Source organism: Thamnophis sirtalis, unplaced genomic scaffold, assembly GCF_051295495.1.
Source record: "Thamnophis sirtalis isolate CommonGarterSnake01/CBP01778 unplaced genomic scaffold, rThaSir2_p1.2 scaffold_2, whole genome shotgun sequence".
Taxonomy (NCBI): domain Eukaryota; kingdom Metazoa; phylum Chordata; class Lepidosauria; order Squamata; family Natricidae; genus Thamnophis; species Thamnophis sirtalis.
Genome location: NW_028261382.1, coordinates 29,574,445 through 29,601,591, shown reverse-complemented (window position 1 = coordinate 29,601,591; position 27,147 = coordinate 29,574,445). Strand labels below are relative to the sequence as shown.

Sequence of the window (27,147 nt, the reverse complement as noted above, 5' to 3'; positions counted from 1 at the left end):
CAGCAGTTTTTCTCACCGACACACCAAGCTACCAGTTCAATTTGCCTTAAACTGGTCCAAGGAGGTAATTCCCACAACACTGTCAAATAATTTACTAAGGCTGTATTACTATTCTTCTTCTCTTCCTTCCTAGTACCTTTCTCTTCCTACTTATAACCATGTTGCCTGTATCTTTACAATTTATTGATTGCTTATTAGTAACCTTGACTATCACCATTGCATCTTTTTATTCTTGATGAATGTATTTTATTCTCCTTATGTACACTGAGAGCGTATGTACTAAAGACAAATTCTTTATGTATCCAATCATACTTGGCAAAATTAAGAATTCTATTCTATTCTATACTATTCTATTTCCTATTCTATTCTATTCCTTATTCTATTCTAATTTCTATTCTATTCCATTCCATTCTATTTTCCATTCCAATTCCATTCCATATTCCATTCCATATTTCATATTTAATTCTCTATTCTATTCCATTTTCCATTCCAATTCCATTCCATATTCCATTCCACATTCCATATTCAATTCTCTATTCTATTCCATTCCATTCCATTTTCTATTCCATTCCATATTCCATTCTCTATTCTATTCCATTCCATATCCCAATTCCATTCCATATTCCATTCCATTTTTTATTCCATTCCATATTCCATTCCATATTCCATATTGAATTCTCTATTCTATACTATTCTATTTCCTATTCCTTATTCTATTCCTTATTCTATTCTAATTACTATTCTATTCCATTCCATATTCCAATTCCATATTCCACATTGAATTCTCTATTCTATACTATTCTATTTCCTATTCTATTCTATTCCTTATTCTATTCTAATTTCTATTCTATTCTATTCCATTCCATTCCATATTCCATTCCATTCCATATTCAATTCTCTATTCTATTCCATTCCATTCCATTTTCTATTCCATTCCATATTCCATATTGAATTCTTTATTCTATTCTATTCCATTCCATTCCATATTCCATTCCATTTTCTATTTTATTCTATTCCATTCCATGCCATTTTTAAAAAGTGGAAGCTTTAGGGGAAAACAAGATCCAAAGAAAACATGAACTTTGGTACAGCAGCTAAACCCACACCAAATTTGATTTTAAAAAAAGTGTGGATGGACAGCTTGGGCCGCTTCCACGCAAAGTCCAAAGTCCTCGTTTGACACGCAACAAAGAACTCTGCTGTCCTTTGATCGTGCCAACAGGGAAAACAGTGCCACCAAGTCATGAGTCATCTCGCGCCCCACCAAGAGCTGTCCTGCCAAAGCCGGACCCGTAAAGGCCGAAAGGTCATTCAGCAACGCGGTGACATGGGTCTAGGCTTGCCAACTTTATAGGGACGTGTAGTACTTTGGGAGCCGAAGCATGACCAGAATGATGTAAGGACGATTCTTATGCAAAAGGCAAATTTCCAAGAACTTCGGCTGGGTGTCACATGTTTGAACTTTCATATTGGTTTCCTTTGCTTCTGAAGTCGGCGGTGGCTGCCAATTTTTGGCCATTGACATGGTGGCTTTGGAACATTCTGTTGTGACCCGCCAGCAAGCAGCAGAGAGAGCTGGCAGCGGTCGGACAGTGAGGAGGTTGGGGAGGAACCGGGGCCAGTCCTGGAGTCTGGGGAAGGCTCGGGGGGAGGGCTCTGTGTCGGACGCAGAGAGGGGGCCAAGGCCGTCTGACAGTTATCAGCTGCCTTCAGAGACATCAGTGAGGCAGAAGAACAGCTGGAGCCTGTTCCCAGAGAATTGCCAGATGAAGGGAACAGCTAAAGAACAGGGGTCGACTTGGGAGTAAGGCCACAGGTGCACGATGAATGGCCCCTCCCAGAGGAAATAAAAGAGGAGTGAAAGGGGAGTGGAGTTTGCAGGAGACCATTAGTTCGCTTCATTGGCTCGTGACTCTCCGAGGCTCCTTGCCAAGTTCTGCAGAGATCGGCCTGGCAGCTCTCCAAGCCAGATAAGATCTGTGACTGTAAATTCACCTTTGAAAGACTTTGCTGGAGGTGAGTGAGAGGAATTCATAGTAACTTAATAAAAAGTGGTTTTCTCGGGACAAGGAGTCTGCTTTGTGGTTTGGGGAAGCCGAGGTCAGAATACATTCAAGTGTTCCCTCTATTCCAGGGGTGTCGAACTTGATTTCATCAGAGTTGTATTTGACCTCGGGTGGGCATGGCCAGCTTGATGTCACTCATGTTGGGGGGGGGGCACCAGTACTGGCTCGAGCACTCTGTCAGCGAAAACGTGCATTTGAGCTCCGTTTCCTGCTGCAACGGTCTCCTTTGCCGGTGAAAATGGCGGTCTGGAGGGCCGCATACAATCCTCCCAAGCTCTATTTTCACTAGCAAAGGGTTGCAGGAGTCTGTCGCAGCAGAAAATGGAGCTCAACCGACCTGCTGCAACGGTCTCCTGCAACCCTTTGCCAGTGAAAATAGAGCTCGGGCCTCCAGACCTCCATTTTTCCTGGCAGGGGCACCATGGGCCGGTCCTTCGTTGTTTCCAGGGCGACCCTGCGGGCAGATCTAAGGACCCTGTGGGAAGGATCCAGCCCGCAGGCCTTGTGTCTGACACCCCTGCTCTATTCAAAGACAAAGAATTGTGTGGAAAACAGCTCCCATGCCTCGGTGGTCTTTCCTACCTGCATTAGCACCTTCAAACGATCCAGGGGGGCAGTACAGGTCCTGGATACAGCACCGGCGCCTCCTCCTGCCACCAGATGGCGCCACCACATCCCCGTCTGCCTCTCTTCTATGGTGAATTCATCCGGGACGGCGAGATTCTCCCCCACATCAAAAATCTGAAAGACAACAAAGCCAAGACCCATCAGCCTCTGCCGCCATCATCAGGGCACTCTGAAGGCCTTTCAGTCGGAAAATGTAGCTGCACAGGCACAGCTGCAGGTAGGCCTCAACTTACGACGATTCATTTGAGGGGCCATTTTCAAAGTTACAACCACATGGAAAAACACGACTCATGGACGTTTTTCACACTTGCAGCGTATGATCCAAAACGGCGGTTTTAATGTTTTTTTTAATTTGCTGCTCTGTGACCGCAATCAAAATTTGTTCTGGTTCTACGTGCCCATGAGATCTTCCCGTCTTACCGTTGAGTGTTTCCAGTACAGGATAATTTCTGGAATATTCTCCACCGGGTGCAAAAGGTGATAATCCCTCCATTCATTCCAATCGATCGTCATCGTCCCGTTTCTATCCATGCTGCGGGAATCGGCCGGGAAGGAAAAGGGAAGAGGGAATTAAACCTGTGCTATCGTATTTTTCAGATTATAAGAAGCACCGGAGTATAAGACACATCAAGGTTTTTAAGAGGCAAATTAAAAAAAAATAAAAAGTTTTTGCACTCTGCAAACCTCCCCAAAGTGGCCCGGTTTTCGCAAAAAATGGGTCTGCTTTTTTTTTCTTCTAAAAAATGGCATGAGTAGCCTTTAGGAGGCTTATAGGGTGTTCCTGGGGGGTGCCCCCCCAAAACGAGCAAAAAATGGCCCATTTTCCACAAAAATGGGCCTGTTTTTTGTCAAAAAAAAGGGGGGCATGAATATCCTTTAGGAGGCTTATAGAGTGCTCCTGGGGAATGTTGAGGCAAAACTGAGCAAAAAAACGGCCCGTTTCTTGCTCATTTCTGCCTTCTCCAGCCCACAGGAGCTCTCTGAAAGCCTCCTAAAGGCTCTGCATGGCCGTTTTGGACGGGGTTTAAGGAAGCAAAAAAATGCTGTATTCTGTGTATAAGACGCACCAAGATTTTCAACCTCTTTTTTGAGGGAAAAAGGTGTGTCTTATACTCTGAAAAATACGGTAATTAAAAAAAAATTGAACAGCTTCTTTAATTACACACTCTTAACAGGAGATTTCTGGCAACGAGGGAGAATAACCGATCTGGTTACTTCCAGGTCGTTATTCTAGATTCCATGGTGTTTTTTTCCGAAAGGTCAGAGTTTACAAATTTATGACTTAAAATAATTTGTTGCATAAAACAAGCTTTTTGGTGGGCTCCACGCTCTTTCCACTGAAAAATTAAGAGCTTTTTTGCCAGATGGATTTTGATATTGTTTGGGAAAGCAATCGCTAAACGCTGTCCCTGATCCTTCGTTGCCAGACCTGCGAGAAACATGCAACTCGCTTCAAACTTCACCAAGGGGGGAATGTTAGGATACAGACAAGGACAAGAGGCCGGGCAGAGGTAGAACCTCATGGTACTTACTAAGTGACAGGACCCCAGGAGTGCCCTGTCCTTATTCTGACAGACAGACAGGCAGTCAGGCAAGCAAAGGGAAGAAGGCAAAGAGAGGGACGAGTAAGTGATGGTTAAAAATCGGCTGCCGTCAGCTCACAAAAAGTATTTTGAGATACTTATGCACGTACAGATGAAAAACGTATGGAAAAACAGAGTGCTGACAATAGATAGATAGATAAATAAATAAATAGATAATTGATAGATAGCAGATAGATAGATAGATAGATAGATAGATAGATAGATAGATAGATAGATAGATAGATAGATAGATAGATAGGTGGGTGGGTGGGTGGATGATTGATAGATAGATAATGGATGGATAGGTGGATGGATGATAGATAGATAGATAGATAGATAGATAGATAGATAGATAGATAGATAGATAGATAGATAGATAAAGATAGGTGGGTGGGTGGATGGGTGGATGATTGAGAGATAGATGATAGATAGATAGATAGATAGATAGATAGATAGATAGATAGATAGATAGATAGATAGATAGATAGACAGACAGACAGACAGACGCACGCTCCAAAACTGGAAATTTTTAAGATGAAGTTGGATAACCATTTGTCTGAAGTGGTGAGAAGTGCCTGAGAAGAGGGTTGGACTAGAAGACCTCCAAGGTCCCTTGCAACTCTGTTATTCTATTCTACTCTACTATATATTATATTATATTCTAATTTCTTATTCCATTCCCTATTCTATTCTATTCTATTCTTCTATTCTATAGATGGATGGATGGACGTAGTTAGCTAGTTAGTTAGAGAGCTAACAGACAGACAGACAAACATGTGGGCAGCTTGTTCCTTGACTCGCTATTACGATGGAAGGATTAAGGGGAAAAATCAATGGCAAAGTGTTTGTGCAGGCGGCCTCTTTCGAGATGGGGCCCATTTACCTCTTGAGGATCTTCTCCGCCTGCTGTTCGGAGATCTTGACGCCCAGATCCCGGAGGGACTGCATGATCTCTTGAGCGTCGATGCGACCTGCGACATCCAGACGAGGGAGGGAGGGGAGGAGAAAGAGAGAAGTGAACCTCAAAGCTTGTGATACGCAAAAGGGGACAACCGAAAACCAACCCGCCGGTCTTCTCACCATCGTTCTTTTTGTCCAAGCTCTTGAAGACCAGCCTCAGTTTCTTCTCGTGGTCCTGAAGGTAGTGGACGAATTCTTCAAAGTCCAACTGGCCATCCAGATCCTTATCTCCAGCTTTTACGATTTTCTGCAAAATGACAAAAAAATAAATCTTTGGTTGGCTTCATCACTGCTATTGTTCAAGGAACAAGGGCACGGAAGCATCTTTTGACAGCTCTAGTTCCTATTTATAAATTAAAGTGTTAAATTATAAATATTTATAAATTAAAGGCAGCAAAATGTTCAAATTGACAAGCGCAACTCGGCCACCGGGTTAAAAACAAACAAACAAACATTACTCTCTTCCGAGGAATGGAAAAAGAGGAGAAGGATCAAATGCCCGAACTGGATATCTCAAACTTCTCCAATGTTTTAAAATACGGATTTTGGAAAGTAGAGGTCCTTAATCCTGAAGAAGAACGGGGCTTTTTAAAAATTATTACCCTAAAAGATACGGTGGCTTAGCAGCAAAGATGCTAAGCTTATTGATCAGAAAGGTCGGCAGTTCGAATCCCTACCGCCGCATAACGGAGTGAGCTCCCGTGACTTGTCCCAGCTTCTGCCAACTGAGCAGTTCGAAAGCACGTAAAAAATGCAAGTAGAAAAATAGCAACAACCATTGGTGGGAAGGTAACAGTCATGCGGGCAGCGCTGGCTCTTCGGCTTTGAAAGGGAGATGAGCACCACCCCCTAGAGTCAGGAACGACTAGCACATATGGGCGAGGGGAACTTTCAACATAAAAGACTTCTCCCAAATCTGCTTTTTAAAGAGGTTTTTCAGTCTGGAAAAACTTAAAGCATCTTTCCTACTATGGCCAGGATGTTTAATGGTTTCCAGGCTGGGTTTGGGAAATTCACTCCAGAAGTGTTTTTACTAATTTGTTTTGTTGTTTTTTTTTAATTTTATTTTTTATAAAATAAGAATTTGGGATGCCTCTTGATGCCTCAAGAAGAAAAGTAAAAAGCCTGCTGTGTTCGTTTAGCGACTGTTGAAAGTTGCAACGGCATGGGGGGAAAAAGAAACTGGTGACCATATTTTCAGACTTGTGACCGTGGCAACTGGTTCACATTTACGACAGTCACAGTGTCGGTGGGTGGGTGTCACGTGACCCCCTTATGCGACCAGCCAAGTCAAGAGAGCCAAGGGAGAAATCTAGGTTCACTTAACAACAGTGTGCCCGACTTAACACCTGTGGCGAACCGCTTAATGAACGTCACCACATGGAGCAAAACTCACTTAGCAACCTAAATTCTGGCCTCAATCGTGGTCGTGAGATGAGGACGAGCTGTAGGAAAAAAAAACCCATGTTCAGCCATGTTTCCCACACCTGGACACCCAAAGTGACTCGAACCGAGAAGTTGTGAAAAGCCCACGCTGGCTTTTTAGCCTTTCCACCGGAATATATATATATATATATTTGCTTTAATAAGGAGAACCAACAGGAAAACTAGCTATTTCTGGGGGAATCTAACCGCCACTAGAAAACTTGCTGGGTAAGCTAAGAAACAACATTAATAAGCAATCGTTAAAGGCTCTAAAACAAGCCAGAACTGGTTTGGACGCCCTGCAGATATGTTCTTGTGCAACAGTTACCTGGGGGAAACTAGAATTCAGGAGCAAAGTGTCTCTTTGCAAAAGAGATTAAGAGATGGCAAGGTCAGGTTGTTTCATAAATAAATACCCTTCACCCTGAACATTCCCACCAGCAGAAACAGTTCCTTCCAGCCGTCATGAGACATGGGCGGGGGAGAGAATGAGAATAGAATGGCAGAGTGGGAAGGGATCTTGGAGGTCTTCTAGTCCAACCCCCTACCCAGGCAGGAAGCCCTATACTATTTCAGACCAATAAAAGGCTGTCTAATCTCTTCGTGATGAAGCACCCACAACTTCTAGAAGCAAGTCGTTCCACTGGTTAATTGTTCTCACTGTCAGGACATTTCTCCTTAGTTCTAGGTTGCTTCTCTCCTTGATTAGTTTCCACCCATTGCTTCTTGTCCTGCCCTCAGGTGCTTTGGAGAATAGCTTGACTCCCTCTTCTTTGGGGCAGCCCCTGAGATATTGGAACGCTGCTATCATGTCTCCCCAGTCCTTTTTCTTCTAAGGATTCTCAAAGTGCAGCACAAGAAAGTCCAATATGGGTTCCATTGACCGATTCCCAAGGCATCCTACAGCATCCAAGAACAGAATGATGATAGAATAAGAGAGTTGGAAGGGACCTTGTAGGTCATCTAGTCGAACCCCCTGCCCAAGCAGGAGACCCTACACCATTTCTGACAGATGTCAATCCAACCTCTTCTTGAAAGCTTCCAGGGATGAAGCTCCCACAACTTCCAAAGGGAACTTCTGTTCGCTTGGTTGATTGTTCTCACTGTCAGAAAGTTCCTCCTTATTTCTAGGTTGAATCTCTCCTGGATCAGTTTCCATCCATTATTCCCTATCTGCCCTTTGGGTGCTTTGGAGAATAGCTTGACCCCCTCTTCTCTGTGGCAGCCCCTCAAATATTGGAAGACTGCTATCCTGTCTCCCTTTTCATTAAACTAGACATACCCAACCTGTAACCGTTCTTCATACGTTTTAGCCTCCAGTCGCCTAATCCTCTTTGTTTCTCTTCTCTGCCCTCTTTCTAGAGTCTCCACATCTTTTTTACATCGTGGCCATCAAAATGGATGCAGTTCACCAAGTGAGCTCTTACCAAAAAGCATTATAGAGTGGTACTTAACACTTAACGCATTCTTGATTCTGTCCCTCTGTTAATGCAGCCAATCTTGGCTTCTTCAACCCAGTTGCGCCACCTGCTTTGCATAGTGGGTTTAGGAGACAGACCTGGTTTTGAATATCGTCCAGGAAGGAAAGGATTTCTTTCTGCGCTGAAAACTCGTGACTTCGAATCACCAAATACTCAAGCTATTGTCCCACCATCGATGACTCAATAAACGGCAACCAGACTGGGAGGTAAAAGCCGAAAACCAAACAAATGATGCGATTGTTACTTCCACAGAGTAGCCATGGAGTAAATTTTTTCATTGCAATAAAATAACACGGCTCCACCTCTGGAAGGAACAGCCCGACAGTCTCTCATCTAGGCTAGTTACTCATCCTCACACGGCACGATGATCTCAGTCATCCATCTTCCCCATAAGCACCTAGGACAGGGCTCAGCAACCTGTGGCTCCAGAGCTGCATGTGGCTCTTTCATCCCCCTGCAGCGGCTCCCTGTCGCCAGTCGGCTCGACAATTGATAGAGCTTTCAGTTAGGACAGGTAAAGGAAAGAAGGATGCAGCGCTAGGAGGAGACTCTATGGTAGGGGAACCGGACTTCCGGTTGGCTCCAGAATTGAACGGGGAGGCTTCCAGTTAGGACTTTTGTGACTCTTGAGTGTTTAAGGTTGCCGACCCCTGACCTAGGATATCATAATTGAACACTAAAGCAGCTGCCTATAAAATTTAAGGATGCAAAGATGGTGCTTGCTGATGTTTGCGTATCGTGTAAATGTTGGGATTTGGGGGATCGGATTACAAAACAGCATAAAGTGGGAACGGTTCTTCCTTCCTCATCCTCTTAAGAAGCCATGGTTTCCTTCTTGGTTCCAATTTTGCCTTGTTTGGAGAAGTAAGTCAAGAATTTGGGTTTGTACAGGACTCTGGATTGGTGTTGAGGCTCGTCAGCGCAGCTGGCGGCAGATTCGGACAGTGGGGAGGAAGATGGGGAGGAAGATGGGCCAGTCCTGGAGTCTGGGGAAGGCTCGGGGGAGGACTCTGTGTCGGAGGCAGAGAAGGGGCCGTCTGACAGTTATCAGCTGCCTTCAGAGTCAGGCATCAGTGAGGCAGAAGAACAGCTGGAGCCTGTTCCCAGTGTATGCATGCACAGAGTTGCCAGATGAAGGGAACAGCTAAAGAACAGGGGCCTCCTTGGGAGTAAGACCATAGGTGGATGATGAATGGCCCCTCCCAGAGGAAACAAAAAAGGAGCAAAAGGGGAATGGAGTTTGCAGGAGGTAATCAGTTCATTCCTGTATTCTTGCCAAGTATTGCGGCGTCTGAAAGATATCAGCCTGGCCGCTCTCCAAGCTTGATAAAGGTCAGTAATTGTGAACTACCTTCAAAGACGGTGGGAGGGGAAAGACTTTGCTGGAGAGGAATAGACTGTAAATTAAATAGAAGGGGGTTATCGGGACGGGGATTCAGCTTCGTGCTGCTGGGGGAAGCCTCGGTCAGAACAATTGGCTTGTATGGAGCATCCCACTAGAGATTTTAAGCTCCGTAATCTGTCCTCATTTTGTCGGCCAGATGAAGCTTGAGCTGGAGTTCAGGACCCCATCCCTCAGCAAATCAAACCACTAAAAGCAGCCAAACAGCTGGTGCACCAAACGCCAACATCCTGCAGAAATAAAAACCCTGGCACGGCGCGCTGCACAGGTGCCGTTGCTGAAAAATAACTCTGCAATTATGATTTTGTTCAGAGAGAGAATTATGACATTAAAATTTTACTCGAGAGGCGCTATGTCCCTTCCCGCTCAACAGCTCAAGTTGGGACTGTTATATAATTTAAGCCCGCTTTTTTTTCCTGCTCGGTAAGGACATCCAGCCACCATCTGCAATGACCTTTGGTACCTCCAAGCGGGCCAACATACCAGACAATCATATGATGGTTGTAAAAAGGAGAGAGAGAAAGAGAGAGAAAGAGAGAACGAGAGCAGGCATCATCACTTGCAGGCTAAAGATAGAAAAAGGTGTGTCAGCAGAACACAGCATGGGCAAACCTATTCAGAGTTTGCACCCACCCCGGGCAAAGGACCCCCATTTGGGGGAGAAAGAAAGAAGTTAAGAAAGGCCTTAAAGGACCCTAATTTGGGGGAGAAAGAAAGCAAGTTAAGAAAGGCCTTAATAAATCAACCCTGGAGCTGCCCTAAAATACAGAATTCCTCTCCCCAGAAACTTTGCCGCGCATCGCACCGAAGGAGGAAGAAGGAACTTCAATCGGCATGAAGGATCTTGTTGGCTCAGTTAGGGTGTTTCTAAAATTGCAACACGCAATGTCCCGCCCGGTGCCAAAATATTTCTGGTCTTTGCATTCTGGCAGCGAAGAAGCGAATCAAAGTGGAAAACCTAAGATTCCTTTTCCTGAAATCCATGGAAAAGTCTTTCCTTGCAACCGGGACAACGCAAATGCCTTTGAGAGCTAACATTTGAGTTTTTTTATTTTTGACTTTGGAGCTTTTTAGCCTGTGAGTGTCGTTATCAAGAGATTTGGGGGATGAGATATGGGGAAAGAGGTGCTTAAGACAGATTGGGCCAAATGTCAATGAAAAAGAACAGCCTGTAGTAATTCTGAAATTACTACATTGTCATGTGCTCCTGCTGGACCTGGAGTTATCCCTCTAGGTCAGTTAATGATTAAACAATGCCGTAATAAAAAAAGAGAACATCTGTTATCTGGTACTCAGCATGAAGAAACTGAACCACCCCTACAGAGATGCCTACACCCAGTCAAAAGGGTTGGTTTTGCCCTGAACATCAAACCCTACAGAGATGCCTACACCCAGTCAAAAGGGTTGGTTTTGCCCTGAACATCAAACCCTACAGAGATGCCTACACCCAGTCAAAAGGGTTGGTTTTGCCCTGAACATCAAACCTTATGAAGATGCCTACACCCAGTCAAAGTATTGGTGGTGCTCTGAACATCAAACCCTACAGAGATGGCCTACACCCAGTCAAAGTGTTGATGGTGCCCTGAACATCAAACCTACAGAGATGCCTACACCCAGTCAAAAGGGCTGGTGGTGCCCCGGTGAAACACAAATTACTGACAACCCACAGAGTCATTTTTCAAGGATGTGCCACAACTCTGTGTTGGTGGGGACAATGATTAGGAACTGCTGCTATTAAATTCTGCAAGTCCAAGAAAGTCCAAGTTGCTAAACACCTGCTTTCCATCTCCACTGTCCCAAGTCTGGAATTAGCCCTGGCTGAGACCTTCCACTGAGCTCTTCCTCCGTTCAACTCACAGTGTCAGTGAGTTGAGTGGATCAGGACCTCAGCTGGAGGCTCCTACATTAGTTTTTTAACAAAAGCAACCTCACAAGCTCCATGCTTTTGGCCTTAAAATAACTTGTCATGCCAAAAAAAAAAGAGGGCCTTCTAGGAATGTGGTCCATCCGGGCTCATCGGCCAGGGATGCGGTTTCCAGGAAAGAAACTCAAGCTAGAGACTTCCCAGGTCTTTGCTCAACTGATACAGGTGGATGCGGGCTTCTTCTTAGCACCCATCTGCATAAGCCAAGTTTGGAAATTTTGTCCCAGGGCAATTTCTAGACCAGCCTATCCTGGTTGAAAGTTGATGAGTTAAAAAAGCACCTTCCTTCATTTTGAAGATGCACCACCTTCCATCAACTATCTCCAAGTTATTTCTTCCCCCTCCTCCTCTTTCCTTTCTCCTCTTCCTCTTCCCTTCTCCTTCTTCTCCTCCTCTTCCCTTTCCTTTTCCTCCTCTTCCCCTTCTCCTCCTCCTTCTCTCCCCTCTCTCCTCCTTCTCATTTTCCACCTCTCCTCCTCTTCCTCCTGATCTTCTCTGAGGTGACTCTCCCCACCATTTCTCTGCACCTTGGGCAGGGTCAGGAACTATGGTAAAAGCAAGTCCCTCAGGCCAGAAGACTCCTCTCCAACTAGGTGAAGGTGACGGGAGCTATAGTTCCCGCATCTCCGAAAGGTGCCTGGCTCGGGTCGCGAAAGAGAACAGGCTCGGCTTCAAGAAAAACCCCACAAGTGTTTCAAAGGAAGTCAGAGAAATTCCATCTGCATTACTCATTCCGCTGTCCCCATGACGCCAAGGCAGGAAGGAAATCTTCCCCAGCACACCAAATTATGCACTCCAATAAACTCAAACCAACGGGCAGATCGGAAGTCCCGAAAGCTTCGCTTTTGGGAAAAGTAGGTCAGTTGGGAAGAGAGGAAGGAACGAGGACTGAATGTGGGGAGTTCTTAAGTGCAGAAACCAAGAAAAGTAGATTCTTTACGCCCGCTGCTCCGCCTCTTTTGGTATGCAGAAAAGTGGAAAGGCAAAACCAGAGAAGTAACAGCACACACAACCCCTTCAGGGATTACCGCCTTGTCGTGGCGGAAGGGGCTTGCTTGCGTAGCTATGAGCAGGATGAGGAGGGAAAGGGTAAAGCAGAGAAAGTAAGGGTGGGGAATCTAGAGGAGAAGAGAGGGTAAGGAGGAGGAGGAGAGGGGAAAGAGAGGGGGAGAAGAAAGGAGGAAGGAGAGGAGGAAAGAAGAAGGTAGAGAAGATGGAATGAGCAAGGTTGCCGCAAAATAAGATGGAGGAACGGGGGTGGCAAGAGAGTGACCCAAACTGAAGTGTGTGTGTGTGTAAATAATTATAGAGACCAGTGATGAATGGACAAAATAGCAATTATAAAAATGTATACTTGGGAATGAACTTGAATGGGGAAAAATAAAATTAAAAATTAAAAAAAGGAAGCTATAACAGGTCTTAGCACAAGAGCTCTGACAAAACGGGATCCCCTGGAGAAGAAAAGGGCAACCCACTCCAGGATCTTTTGCCACGAAAACCCCACGGACGGTACCAAAAAGGCAAAAAGACTCACGGCGCTGGAAGATGAGGTCGGGAGGAGTACAATAGGCGACAGGGGAAGAGCAGAGGACTAGGACTAGTAGCAGAAAGAGTGAAGCACCTGGGCCGGAAGCCGAAAGGAGGAAAAAGGAGAATGAGGAAATTGAGAAGGGAGCCCCAAATCAGAAAAGAAATGCAAGGGGGGGGGAGAGAAGCAATCAGAGTCTCAACCAGCGCCAGGTAACTTCTCTTTGAGATGCGAATGGGGCAAATCTCTCTTTATCTCCATCCGAAAGGGAGAAGAAAGGGGAAGAAGGGGGGAGGGGAGAAGAAGGGGAAGAAGGGAAGAAGAAGGGGAGAAGAAGGGCGAAGGAGAGAAGAAGGGAAGAAGAATGGGAGAAGAAGGGAGAAGAAGAAGGGGAGAAGAAGGGCGAAGAAGGGGGAAGAAGGGGGGAAGGGGGGAGAAGGGGAAGAGAAGGGGAGAAGAAGGGGAGAAGAAGGAGGAAGAAGGGGGAAGAAGGAGGAAGAAGGGGAGAAGGAGGAGGAAGAAGGGGGGAAGAAGGGGGGAGAAGACCCCCCCCCGGTGCTTCTTGGCCACACCACAGCGAAGAAAACTGCCTCTTTTCCTTTCTTACCTGCTTCCACTGCCGATAGATGGAGAATTCCTGGGAAGGGATCAAGAGGCTCAACCTGAAGATGGATTTCAGTCCGGCGGGGAGGCCCCTTGACTCAAAGTACTCAAACTCCCCCTGGGAAGCGCCGAAGTTTGGCACATAGAGACACAGACAAAGCATCTCCCCTCGCCCGAGTTGCGTGGTCACGATAGATCCTACCCGCTGGATTTCTCTCTCTCTCTCTCTCTCTTTGCTCTGTCAGTCGTGGCCTTGCCGGGAAGAGAGGAAATGCCGAAATGCCGGGCTAGTGGGCATGGCGCCCGGGTATAAGCGGGCTGTCTCGCCTGCCATTGGCTGAGCCGGCCCTGCCCTCCTGCTTCAAAAAGGAAGTTGCGACCAGGGGAAATCTAGAGCTCTGCCAAGGCATGTGATGCGAGGGCGTTGCCCCCACCCAGGTCTTTCGTAAAAAGCTTCACACACACACACACGTCACTCACTTTCCCTGGCAGGGAAAATTTAACTCTCTCCAAGCCTGCAGAGCTGAGAGACTGAGAGAGAGAGAGAGAGAGGGAGGGAAAGAGAGAGGGAGGGAGGGAGGGGGGAGAGAGAGAAAGACACAGAGAGAGAAAGGAACAGAGAAAGAAACAGAGAAAAAAAAGATAGAGACACACACACACACACACACAGACGGAGTCACAGAGAGAGTGACAGACAGACAGAGGAAGAGAGACAGAGACAGAGAGAAAGGGAGAGAGAGTCAGAGAGAAAAGGAGAGACAGAGAGAAAGAGAGACTTAGAGAGAGAGAAAAGAGAGAGAGACACACACACACAGAGGGAGGAGAGAGTCAGAGAGAAAAGGAGAGAGACAGAGAGAAAGAGAAAGAAAAAGAGAGAGACATAGACAAGAGAAAGAAAGAGAGAGAAAACAGAGACAGAGAGACATAAAGAGAAAGAAAGACGGAGACACAGAAAGAGAGAGACAGAAAGACACACACACACACACACAGAGAGAGAGAGAGAGAGAGAGGAGAGTCAGAGAGAAAAGGAGAAAGAGAGAAAGAGAGACAGAGACAGAGAAAGAGAGAGAGAGACATAAAGAGAAAGAGAGAAAGAGACTGAGACACAAAAAGAGAGAGACAGAGAGAGAGACACACACACACACAGAGGGAGGAGAGGGAGTCAGAGAAAAAAGGAGAGAGAGAGAGAGAGACATAGACAGAGAAAGAGAGAGAGAGAGAAAAGAGAGATAGAGACACAGAAAGAGAGAGACAAAGAGAGAGACACACACATACAGAGAGGGAGGAGAGAACGGAGCAGAAAACTTTCTGCAGTTTTTGGGGTACCGGTTTTAGAAAGAAGAACCAGCTGGAGATCGAGGGATGGAGTGGAAGCCAACGCTCAGTAGGGTTTTAGGATAATGGAGATGAATTTAGGGAAGAGAAGGACCAGGGAAGACCACGATCGCACAAAATGCACCAACACTTATCCTAAACCCTATTGAGTATTGGGTTCTGCTCCATCCTTTGATCTCCAGTGGGTTCTTCTTTTCTCGGTAAAATCAAAAATATTTGAGGGGCTACCACAGAGAGAGGGGGGGTCATGCTATTTTCCAAAGCACCCGAAGGCCAGACGAGGAATAATGGATGGAAACTGATCAAGGAGAGATTCCACCTGGAAATAAGGAGGATTTCCTGACAGTGAGATCAACCAACCCATGGAACAGAAGTTGCCTCCAGAAGTTGTGGCAGCTTCATCACTGGAGGCTTTCAAAAAGAGGACTGGACTGCCTCTGTCAGAAATGGTATAGGGTCTCCTGCTTGAGGGAGGTTGGACTAGATGGCCTACAAGGTGCCTTCTAACTCTGTTAATCTGTTTAATTAATTTCCCAGAAGTCCTTTTCAGGTTCGGGGAAGTGGTGTGGAAAGAGGAAGGAGGACGAAAGAAGGAGCAGCTCGGGCCTCCTAGTGAAGTGAGACTCAACACTCAAAGCCACTTGGGGCTGGGGCTGAGTTGCTCGATGTCTCGGGGAGACGAGCCCGTCTTAAAGACGCAAGCCCAGCGCGTTTTCTAGGAAACATTTTCAGCAGGAAAAAGTTGCAGGAGAAGTCAGTGGAAGCCACCTACTCCAATGGGGCGAGGCCTGGACAACAAGGCAGATCCAAAAAAGGATGTCCTACCAGCCATCCTCTGCAGTGTCTCTGCTCAGTTCTTTCTCTAAAGATAAAGGTTCCCCTCGGACATACGTGCTAGTCGTTCCCGACTCTAGGGGACGGTGCTCATCTCCGTTTCAAAGCCCAAGAGCCAGCGCTGCCCAAAGACCTCTCTGTGGTCATGTGGACACCATAACTCAACTCCCGAAGTCACACAAAATGCTGTTCCCTTCCCACCAAAGGTGGTTCCTATTTTTCTACTTGCATTTTTGACGTGCTTTCGAACTACTAGGTTGGCAGAAGCTGGGATGAGTCACGGGAGCTCCCTCCGTTACGCGGCGCTAGGGATTCGAACCGCCAAACTTGCCGGTCTTTCTGATCGACAAGCTCAGCATCTTAGCCCCTGAGCCACCGCCTCCTATTTCTCTCAACCGGCCAATTATAAAGGGAGGGATGGAGTTTTGGCAATGTTTGCTGTCAGGAACCTTTCAAAGGAATTAAGAATGTTTGAATAGTGAGACGGGGAAGACCCAAATTGCGGAAACTTGGCATGTTCCTAATGGGAGGGTTATGGGGAAGAGAGAAACGTTGGAAGAGTTTGCACGAAGAAGCTAGTAAGGTGATAGGGGTGGACTTGCCTAATGCCAACCTTCAAACTGCCTGGCAAGATTTGTGGAGGAAGAACTGGAGACTGAAGCCGCACCTAATTGGGAGACAGAAGATGCCAACTTTAAGCCAGGCAGCGGCTCCAATTCAAGGTCATCCCGTGTGACTGTTGGGGATTAAACTCCGCAACCTTTTCAGGAGCTGCGGTAGGATAGAGGACGAAACAAGAGACATGGAGGGACAGACGGCCTGAGTCTCGATATGAGAGGGTCGCAGGTTTATGCTCCGGGGCAGCGCTTTTCAACTTTGCAAACGTAAGACGTGTGTGGGAGACTTTGACTCCCAGAATTCCCCAACTGGCACAGGAAGTTGGGAATTGAAACCCACGTATCTTAAAAAGCTGTAACGGTTGGGAAGGGAAAGAGGGAGGAAGGAGATAGAAATGGGAAGGTGGAAGGAAGGAGAGGGAGGGAGGGAGGGAGGAAGGAGACGAGAGAGGAAGAGGAGAGGAGAGAGGGAGGAAGGGAAGGAGCAAGGGAAGGAAGAAAGTGATTCTTAGATGGAATTAGAGGGAGGAAGGGAAGAGGAAGGGAAGGAGGGAAGGAAGGAAGAAGAGGAGAGAGAGGGAAGGAGCAAGGGAAGGAAGTGATTCTTAGATGGAATGAGAGGGAGGGAGGAGGAAAGGAAGGAGGGAGGGAAGGAAGGAAGAGGAGAGGGAGGGAAGGAGCAAGGAAGGAAGTGATTCTTAGATGGAATGAGAGGGAGGGGGAGGAGGAAGGGAAGGAGGGAAGGAAGGAAGAGGAGAGGGGAGGGAAGGAAGAAGGTGATTCTTGGATGAATGAGAGGGAGGGAGGAGGAAAGGAAGGAAGGAGGGAGAGAAGGAAGAGGAGAGGGAGGGAAGGAGCAAGGAAGGGATTCTTAGATGGAATGAGAGGGAGGGGGAGGAGGAAGGGAGGGAAGGAAGGAGGGAAGGAAGGAAGGAAGGAAGGGGAGAGGAGAGAGAGGGAAGGAGCAAGGGAAGGAAGAAAGTGATTCTTAGATGGAATGAGAAGGGAGGGAGGAGGAAAGGGAGAGGGAGGGAAGGAAGGAAGAGGAGAGGGAGGGAAGGAGCAAGGGAAGGAAGGGATTCTTAGATGGAATGAGGAGGGAGGGAGGGAGGAGGAAGGAAAGAAGGAAAGAAGAGAGAGGGGAGAGGGGAGGGAAGGAGCAAGGGAAGGAAGAAAGTGATTCTTAGATGGAATGAGAGGAAGGGAGGAGGAAGGGAAGAAAGGAAGATAGGAGCAATTATCCTAAAAAACTCTTGGCAGACCAGACAAGCAATGTTGCAAGCTGTCTCACCCAGGTGGATTCACCATCTCCTTCCAATATCTCACTAGGTTCCACCACAAATGCGCGAACGACAAAAGCGCGCCTGACTAAACCGCGGTGACAAAATCGCGCCGACGAATGAGCGCTGAAGCGCGCCGACAACAGCGCGCTGTAACCCTAACCCTAAACCAAACCCTAAACCTAACCCTAACCCTAACCTTAACTTAAATCGCGCTTCTGTCGGCGTGCTTTTGTCGGTGCGCTGTTGTCGGTGCGCTTTTGACATCGTGGTTTTAGCGCCGCGGTTTTGTCGGTGCACTTTTGTCGTTCGCGCATTTGTCGGGTCACGTCACTAACTTCAATCCTCTCTTTCCTCCAAACTGCTTCTAAAGCAAACCTCACTGGGGGTGGGAAGGAAAAAAAATAGAAATGAGAGCTGGTGCTTTAAAAAAAAAAGGCACAGCACCCATTCGGTCCCCGTTTTCCTTCCCATCTCATATCTTTTTGGCATCGCTGTGATCCCCCCCACCCCCACTTTGGACACGGCTGTAGCCATGTGCTTGGCGTGCTTGAGATACTGCGTGATTTACGGGGGCGCTTGCCCTCAAGACCAGTCCGAATTACACATTCTTGGCCAGTTCCCACCGGCCTGGCTCCATTATGCCCCACAGCATGCCCTTTCGGGAAGCCAGCCTGGCTCACAGCCAGGAGCAATCCTCCATTAAAAAGGGAAGAAAAAAAAGACCCTTAGCTCAGTGGCTAAGACGCTGAGCTTGTCGATCAGAAAAGGTCGGCAGTTCGAATCCCAAGCACCACATAACGGAGGGAGCTCCCGTTAGTTGTCCCAGCTTCTGCCAACCTAGCGGTTCGAAAGCACGTAAAAAATGCAAGTAGAAAAATAGGGGCCACCTCTGGTGGGAAGGGAACAGTGCGCTGTGCGCCTTCGGCGTTGAGTCATGCTGGCCACATGACCACGGAGACGTCTTCGGAAGGTTGAACAGTCACTCAGTGAACTGTCGTAAGTCGAGGACTGCCCATGAGCCCACCTTTATGATTCGAATTGGAGGAGCTCTTGGCTAAGGTTGGGTCATATACCATATACCTCGAATTCCCTGTGCTTCCATTTCGAGCATTTAAAACTCTTAAGTCGTCCCAGTTGCTGTGATTCAACCTTCCGCTATTTAAAACAACCAATCAGTTCAGAATAGAGCTGGAAAGGGACCTTGGAGGTCATCTAGTCCAGCCCCCTGCTCAAGCAAGAGACCCTATACCCTATCACCCAGGTGGCTTGCCAGTTTCTTCTTAAAAATCTCCCGTGATGAAGCACCCTAACTTCTGGCAGTTGTTAATTGTTCTATTAGGAAGTTTCTCCTTCATTCCAAGTTGCTTCTCCCCTCGATTAGTTTCCCGCCACTGTTTCTTGCCTTGCCTTTTTGGTGTTTTGTACAATACGTCGCCCCCCCCACAACCGCCTCTTCTTTATGGCAGCCCCTCAAATACTGACCTACTCGGCACCAAGATTCTAGTCCTCAAGACTAGAAAGCCTTGGCCTGCAGCCAGAATCGTCATCGTACAAAGTTTCTTTTGACCAAACGAAGAAGAGGAAGAAGAGGAAGAGGAAGAGGAGGAGGAGGAAGAAGAAGAAGAAGAAGAAGAAGAAGAAGAAGAAGAAGAAGAAGAAGAAGAAGAAGAAGAAGAAGAAGAAGAAGAAGAAGAAAGTCCAAGCAGAAAATGTTGAAGTCTGCCGAGAATTTATTCTCAAAAGATTTTTTTTAAAAACTTCCGAAAGAAGTTCTTTCTACTCATTCATTCAGCAAAATAACCTGGCAAGCAAAATTGTGCCAGAAAGGTGGAGCGGATGGAATGGAAAAAAATAATAAATAAATAATAATAAAATTAAAGGCCGGCTGTAATAAATCCTGACAAATTAAAGTTTAATCAGGCGTCCATTGCCGGTATACACAACCTGGCAACAGGATTAATTACACACTAAACACAAAGGAAGCTGTTTGCAGCCACCTGCTCGTCAACTAAAACCCATCAAGGGCTAAATATTTGTGGGGAGGGGGGTTAATAGGTTCCTAGCCCTGCACCCCACAGGTACATTTCCCCCACTTTGGTGCCTCTGCAAATGGGAGAGACACCCTCCCAATCAGGAGCTGGCCAGGATGGTTGGAGACACCCATAAATTCTTGACTCTGGGGAACCAGGATATTTGATCCCAATTTCGGACAAACGCTGAGTGGGCCCAGTGGGGGTTTGCCCTTCATTATCTCCCCTTTAAATCTGCCCCCCCTTGGCTCCCCAATATTTCTTTTTGGCTGGGAGCCTCTAAGGAACTTGGGAGAGATAAACAATATACCAGTTCTGTGGCCGCTCAGGAAATAGGCATGGGAAGGGTTTTGTGGCTCCCGGTGAGTTTTTTTTCCTGTGGGCAGAGGTCCCAATGGCTCTTTTGAGTGTTTCCCAAAGATTAGCTCTGTGTGTGTGGGGGGGGGGGGGAATACAGGAAAAGCCCTCTAACCCAGCAACGCTTCCTTCTGGATCGGGGCTGAGGAGCCTGTGTTAATCTGGAGACAGGCGTTTCCAAATGAAATCTAAAATTTGAAAGGTGCCCAGTGATCTGGAGATGTCGCTTTTCAGCCTCGGCTGCCCCCTCCAGAATCCCCAACCAGCCAGGTTCCTTAACGCGAGTTCTCTTGCTCCGCTTGGCTTCTAACAAAGAGGGAAGGCGGGGGGGGGGGGCTTCAAAAGCCTGGCGGGGGGGAGGCTGCTCTTGGGTAGCCCAAAGCCAGGATATAACGCAGTGCAGCAAGCACATTCATTTTCAAGTAGCGTTCTTGGCTGCAGCGGGAGGGTAGCAACCTGATCTCAAAGGAAAATGCAGCAGACAGGGAATCTGAAGAGATGGGGGGGGGTAGAAGAGGGTTGCCAAATCCAGGCTGGGCTGAAGGTTGTCTATATCTCTGGAAAGGCTAAAAGCTGAATGAATAACCCTGGTACTGAGTAAGGAACAGAACTGAGTAACAGAGAGGTGGAAGAGACCTTGGAGGTCTTCTAGTCCAACCCCTTGCTCAAGGAAGGTCAACGTTCCCATTGCACATAATCTGCTAGTCATTCCCGACTCTAGGAGGTGGTGCTCATCTCCGTTTCAAAGCCGAAGACCCAGCGCTGTCCAAAGACGTCTCCGTGGTCACGTGGCCAGCATGACTCAATGCTGAAGACACACAGAACGCTGTTCCCTTCCCACCAAAGGTGGTCCCTATTTTTCTACTTGCATTTTTTAACCTGCTTTCGAACTGCTAGGTTGGCAGAAGCTGGGACAAGGAACGGGAGCTCACTCTGTTATGCGACGCTGGGGATTCGAACCGCCAAACTGCCAACCTTTCAATCAACAAGATCAGCGTCTTAGCCCCTGAGCCACAGCCTCTCACCCCTGCTCAAGCAGGAGACCCTATAGCATTTCAGACCAATGGTTGTCCAATCTCTTATTAAAAGCCTCCAGTGTTGGAGCACCCGCAACCTCTGAAGGCAAATTGATGGTTCTCACTGTCAGGAAATTTCTCCTTAGTTCTAGGTTGCTTCTCTCAAGTTTAGCCTCCATCCATTGCTTCTTGTCCTGCCTTCAGCTCTTTTGGAGAATAGGTTCACCGATCCTCCTCCAGGAAAACCCAGGAGAATAACAGAATAATAGAGTTGGAAGGGACCTTGGAGATCTTCTAGTCCAACCCCTTGATCAAGCAGGAGCTCCTATACTACTTCAGTCCAATCTCGCCTTTAAAAATCTCCAGTGTAAGAGCATGCACAACCTCTGGAGGCAAGTCATTGCACTGGTTTGGGAAGGAAGGAAGGGAGGGAGGGAGGGAGGGAGGAAGGAAGGAAGGAAGGAAGGAAGGAAGGAAGGAAGGAAGGAAGGAAGGAAGGAAGGAGGAAGGAAGGACGGACCGTGGTATCACAGTGGTTGGAATGCAGTACTGCAGCCTAATTCTGCTCACTGCCAGGAGTTTGATCCTGATCAGCTCAAGGTTGACTCAGCCTTCCGTCCTTCCGAGGTGGATCAAATGAGGACCCAGATTGTTGGGGGCAAGAGGTTGACTCTGCAAACCGCTTAGAGGGGGCTTTAAAAGCACTGTGAAGCGGTATAGAAGTCTAAGTAGTGGAAGGAAGGAAGGAAGGAAGGAAGGAAGGAAGGAAGGAAGGAAGGAAGGAAGGAAGGTGGTATCACCGTGGTTGGAATGCAGTACTGCAGCCTAATTCTGCCCACTGCCAGCAGTTCGATCCTGACCTGCTCAAGGTGGACTCAGTCCTTCCGTCTCCAGTGTAAGAGCATGCACAACCTCTGAAGGCAAGTTGTTGCACTGGTGAAGGAAGGAAGGAAGGAAGGAAGGAAGGAAGGAAGGAAGGAAGGAAGGAAGGAAAGAAGGAAGGAAGGAAGGAAGGAAATTGCGAGTCATCCAAGATTTTGCTAGCTAAGTTGTGGAAACTCAAACTTTGCAAAATGGAGAAAGGGAAGAGCCATTAAAGGAAGACGCACCTGAGCCTCAGCCTGTCCAATGATTCCAGCTAGGTAACCAAGTTAAGAGGTTATAAAGCGGTTGCCTAATGGACTAACACCATGAGGGCAAACCTATGGCACCCATGCCACAAGTGGCACGCAGAGATCTCCGTGTGGGCACGCGAGCCGTCACCTCAGCTCAGCTCCTCCGTGCATGTGCACGCACCTCCCGCTGGCCAGGCAGTTGGCAGGTGTCTGCTGCACAATGCGTGGGGGTGGGGTGCAGGCGGAAGGCGCGTGCGCATCCACGGGGGGGATGGAGCGCTTGCATGAGGGGGGGTCATGCGTGCATGCACAGGAGGTGGGGGGGTCAGATGTGCGATCGCAAGGGTTGCACACATGCGTGGTGGGTGCACATGAGGGTCACGGGGAGTGCACGCATTGTCCACTTCGCCAAGGAGAAAAGTTTCCTGCAGTTGAGAAAGGCAACCAAAAAAAACCCTCCTTTCTTGAAAAGTTGCTTTTTGTGTGGTGCTAAATTACAATTCTACAGACTTTCTCCATTCTCCACCGATCAGCACTTATCAACGGGGCTGTTTGTCCTCGGTTTTATGTCCTTGTGAAAAGAAACAAACTTCATTGTTTTCTCCAAGGCTGCCTTGACATGGGCTGAATTCAACTGTCGCATTCGACGCAATTGCAGCCAAGGATGGTCTCATCCAAGAAGCTTCCTCGGTTCTTCGGAAGACAACTGGACTTGCTTTTCCTTTGAAGATGTTTTGTTTCTCCCCCAAGAAGCTTCTTCAGTTCTGACTGAAGAAGTTTCTTGGATGAGAAGTGAAACCTCTTCAAGGAAAAGCAAAGTCTAGTGGCCTTCTGAAGAAGCTTCTTGGGTGAGAAGCGAAACCTCTTCAAGGAAAAACCGAGTCCAGTGGCCTTCTGAAGAACTGAAGAAGCTTCTTGGGTGAGAAGCGAAACCTCTTCAAGGAAAAACCGAGTCCAGTGGCCTTCTGAAGAACTGAAGAAGCTTCTTGGATGAGAAGTGAAACCTCTTCAAGGAAAAGCAAAGTCCAGTCGCCTTCAGGAGATCTGAAAAGGCTTCTTGGGTGAGAAGCGAAACCTCTTCAAGGAAAAACCGAGTCCAGTGGCCTTCTGAAGAACTGAAGAAGCTTCTTGGATGAGAAGCGAAACCTCTTCAAGGAAAAACCAAGTCCAGTTGCCTTCTGAAGAACTTTAAGAAGCTTCTTGGATGAGAAGCGAAACCTCTTCAAGGAAAAACAAAGTCAAGTTGCCTTCTGAAGAACTGAAGAAGCTTCTTGGATGAGAAGCGAAACCTCTTCAAGGAAAAGCAAAGTCCAGTTGCCTTCTGAAGAACTGAAGAAGCTTCTTGGATGAGAAGCAAAACCTCTGTGCAAGGGGAACCTTTACCTTATTAATGCAGGACAAATGTTTGCTGTGGAAGGGGGGGAAGGGAACCCTCACAAGGTGACCTATTTCTATGGAAATGATACAGGCTCTCCCAACAGATGTTGCTTTTCCTATCTCTTGAAAAGTGACTCATGATTTATTTCCCAGGGAACGGATGCAAGGAGTTTGTTGCAGAGAGCTGGTGCCCCTGGGGGAAGGGACGGAAGGACAGATGTCCAAGGGTTCTATTATTCCCCCCACCCCCCTCCTGCCGTTAAACAAACAGCATCTTCAAATCAAGGCTCAGAATCAGAATCGAGCTGGAGGTCTTCTAGTCCCACCGCCTGCTTAGGCAGGAAACCCTACACCACTTCAGACAAATGGTTATCTAATCTCTTCGTTAAAACCTCCAGTGTTGGAGGCACCCACAATTTCTGGTGGCAAGCTGTTCCACTGGTTAATTGCCCTCACTGTTGGGAAGTTTCTCCTTAGTTCTAAGTTGCTTCTCTCCTTGATTAGTTTCCATCCGTTGCTTCTTGTCTTGCCTTCAGGGGCTTTGGAAAATGTGGACCCCTTCTTTTTTATTGCAGCCCCTCAAATAATAACTGCTATCATGTCCCCCACCCCTATTCCTTCTTTTCTCTAAACTGGCCAAACCCAATTCCTGCAACCGTTCTTTCATATTTTTTTGTTTCCAGGCCTTTAATCCTCTTAGTTGCTCTTCTCTGCACTTCCCCCCCCCCCAAAGTCTCAACATTTGTTTTTTGTGATGTGGGGACCAAAACTGGATGCCGTATTCCAGGGGTGGAAGCCTTACTAAGGTTTTAATAAAGCGGTACTAACACACCACATGATTTTGATTCTGTACCTCTCTGTTCATACAACCCAGGATCGTGTTAGCCTTTTTGGCTGCTGCCGCACACGGCTGGCTACTGTTTTTAAGGGCTGGTCCGCTAGGACTCCATGGTCCTCTCCCAGTGATTGGGTTCAAGCCAGGTTTCGCCTATAATCTGTGCTTCTGCCTTTGTTTTTTCATGTAAAAAGAAAACCTGGCAGGGCAGAACAGCAAGGAAATAAGAAGAAAAAACAAATCAATCTCTCTTTCAAACTGAGATGCTCTGAATAGGAAAGCTGCACCGATCCAACCCTTGTCCATTAATATTTCACCAAGTTGGTGAAATGCTTAGCTATCTTATTAATTGATTTTTTTTTTCAGAATATGTTATAAAGGCGTAATGTTATTGGAGGTTTATTGAAATTGCGAAGGAATGCCAGTAGGCGGTTGTGTCTTTAAATGCAAATGATTTCAGATAAAAGCGCGTTTAAATAATTGTAGTTAAATGAGAATTGTGGTACATTGATAGTGAAATACATAAAGATTTTTGATTTAAAATGTACAATTCAAGATGAATGAAGTAATGATTGTGCAAGAAACGCATGAAACTAATTTGCAACCAATTGACACGCTTTCTGCAAGATGCAATGAAGGATGATTCTTTTTTGTTCAATTAAAACAGTAAAAAAAACTTTTCCAAAAAAGAAATATTTCACCAAGTTGGGAGGAGGGCGGAAAGGAGAGCAAATCTTGTTCCATAGAAGCAAGGTGCCCCAGTTGGCTCACGGGAGAAAGTCAACAAAATCACCTCCAAGTGGACTATGGAACTGATTAATAGTGTTTGTTCCCGAGCTTCTGAAGCATCTCCGCATCGGATCTGCTAATCCTGGGAAGGTCCAGGAGTGTGTTTTGCAGAGTAAGAGAGAACAAACAGGAGGCTCTTGAAATCAACAGATGCTGCAGTGCAGGCAGGCAGGCAAAAGAGGGGGGGGGGGGGAGACGCTTTTCCTTCTTGCTCAGCAAATATCACCTCTGTTCTCAAAAAAGGGTGAAGCAATTTTATGGCACTCGAATTGGAACTGGGATTATCTGTTCCCGATGTGACCACCGCAGCACAAACAAATGGGGGGGGGGAGAAGGGGGTTGCCTTCCTTTGGAACCTCTAAAAGGAACGAACACCCCCCCCGCCAATTTCCCGAGATGGACTCAAGCAGGGACAAAATTTAAAAATTAAAATGACCTTTCAAACGCCGGGTAAAAACAACAACGAGTGAAGTGGTAAGGGGGTGGGGAACCTACACTCAATGCAACCGTGAGATTTTTTTTTTTTTAAGACTTGGGGAAGTAATAAAAAGATGGGTTTAAAAAAAAAAAAAAAAACAGGTACAAGGAATATGTTTCTGAGAACTGCCAGAGGAATTGTGGGAACCGAAGCACTCCTGATTCTAGACCAACAAACTAAGGCTCGGGAACAAAGTTGGTGGGGAAGTTGTCCGGCAACATACGAAGCAGCAATACCTCCCCTGTTTGTGCCATTTTATGGTGTTGCCAAATTCAGAGCAAGTACTGAATTTTTCAGAGTATAAGACGCACCAAGGTTTTAAAGAGGAAATTTTTAAAAAAGTTTTTCCATTCTGCAAACCTCCCAAAAACAGCTCGTTTTTCATCCCCCCCCAAAAAAAGGGTATGCATTGCCTTTAGGGGGCTTATAGAGTGCTCCTGGGGCTGGGGGGGGGAGAAATTGAGCAAAAAATGGCCCGTGGCCATTGCTTATTTCTGCCCTCCGCAGCCCCCAGGAGCTCTCTAAAAGCCTCATACAGGCTCTGCATGGCCATTTTGATGAAGGGAGCGGGGTTTCGGGAGGCAAAACATGTGTATTCAGTGTATAAGACGCACCCAGATTTTCAGCCTCTTTTTTGAGGGAAAAAGGTGCATCTTATACTCCGAAAAATACGGCACATCCTGTATCCAAGGAAGAAGCAGCAACAAGGCAGGAATGCTTTGGTCTCAAAAAAATGGCATTCAAGCAAGGCCTTTGAATCAACGGAGCAACAGAGGTAGACAGGAATTCCTTGGTGTGCCATCTTTTTGCACAATGATCCCTCCAACAAGTCGGGAAATTTGCATCTTTCCCAATGCGCGCTCCCCATCGTGAGATGGATTTTGGATTCTCTTGCACCAGTCAGGCTACATAAAAAAATTAGGGGGTGCTCAGTTCCTGGTAAATAGATGGGGAAGAAATGGAGGCAGGGACCAGTTTAATTTTCCTGGGCTGCAAGATCACCATAGATGGGGATGGCAGCCAAGAAATTAAAAGAGGCTTGTTCCTGGGGAGGAAAGCGATGGCAAATCTAGACAGCAGACTGAAAAGCAGAGACATCACCCTGCCAATCAAAAGTCGGCTAGCGAAGGCTGTGGTTTTCCCAGTTGCAAGGGATGGCTGTGAAGGTTGGACCATAAGGAAGGCTGAGCGCCAAAGAATGGAGGCCTTTGAATTCTGGTGCTGGAGAAGACTCCTGTGAGTCCCTTGGACTGCAAGGCCATCCAACCGGTCAGTCCTAGAGGAGATCAACCCTGACTGCTCTTTAGAAGGCTAGATCCTGAAGAAGAGACTCAAAGACTAACTTCCGTCATCCCAAAGTTTGAAGAACTCTTCATCAGAACAGCAAGGCAAATGCCCCCAACTTTTGACTTCACTCCTACCTATGTAAGACCCTTTTTAAAACTGCTTCTCTCTCTCTCTTCTTCTTCTTTTTTTAGACTT

General features: G+C 46.9%; 1 protein-coding gene and 1 long non-coding RNA gene across 7 annotated transcripts in view; both read right to left on the bottom strand.

The window, feature by feature from the left end:
* Nucleotides 1–27,147, bottom strand: part of SLC25A25 (solute carrier family 25 member 25) — a 51,846-nt gene that overhangs the window by 4,984 nt on the left and 19,715 nt on the right. For 2 of the 6 annotated variants that reach the window (XM_087704639.1, XM_087704641.1), the window contains exons 2-6: nucleotides 5,357–5,483; nucleotides 5,160–5,247; nucleotides 4,226–4,261; nucleotides 3,114–3,225; nucleotides 2,649–2,807 (exon numbers count right to left, since the gene is read on the bottom strand). In XM_087704639.1, coding sequence (XP_087560765.1) covers nucleotides 2,649–2,807; nucleotides 3,114–3,225; nucleotides 4,226–4,261; nucleotides 5,160–5,247; nucleotides 5,357–5,483 — 522 coding nt within the window. Of the gene's footprint in view, nucleotides 1–2,648; nucleotides 2,808–3,113; nucleotides 3,226–4,225; nucleotides 4,262–5,159; nucleotides 5,248–5,356; nucleotides 5,484–13,603; nucleotides 13,989–27,147 lie in introns of those variants that run through there. The other 4 variants (XM_087704640.1, XM_087704642.1, XM_087704643.1 and 1 more) reach the window with 3 other exon arrangements.
* On the bottom strand, nucleotides 650–2,627 carry LOC148048554 (uncharacterized). The gene is made up of 2 exons (XR_015695486.1): nucleotides 2,404–2,627; nucleotides 650–2,274 (listed from the first exon to the last, which is right to left on the bottom strand). It is a non-coding gene; the product is annotated as an uncharacterized LOC148048554 (long non-coding RNA).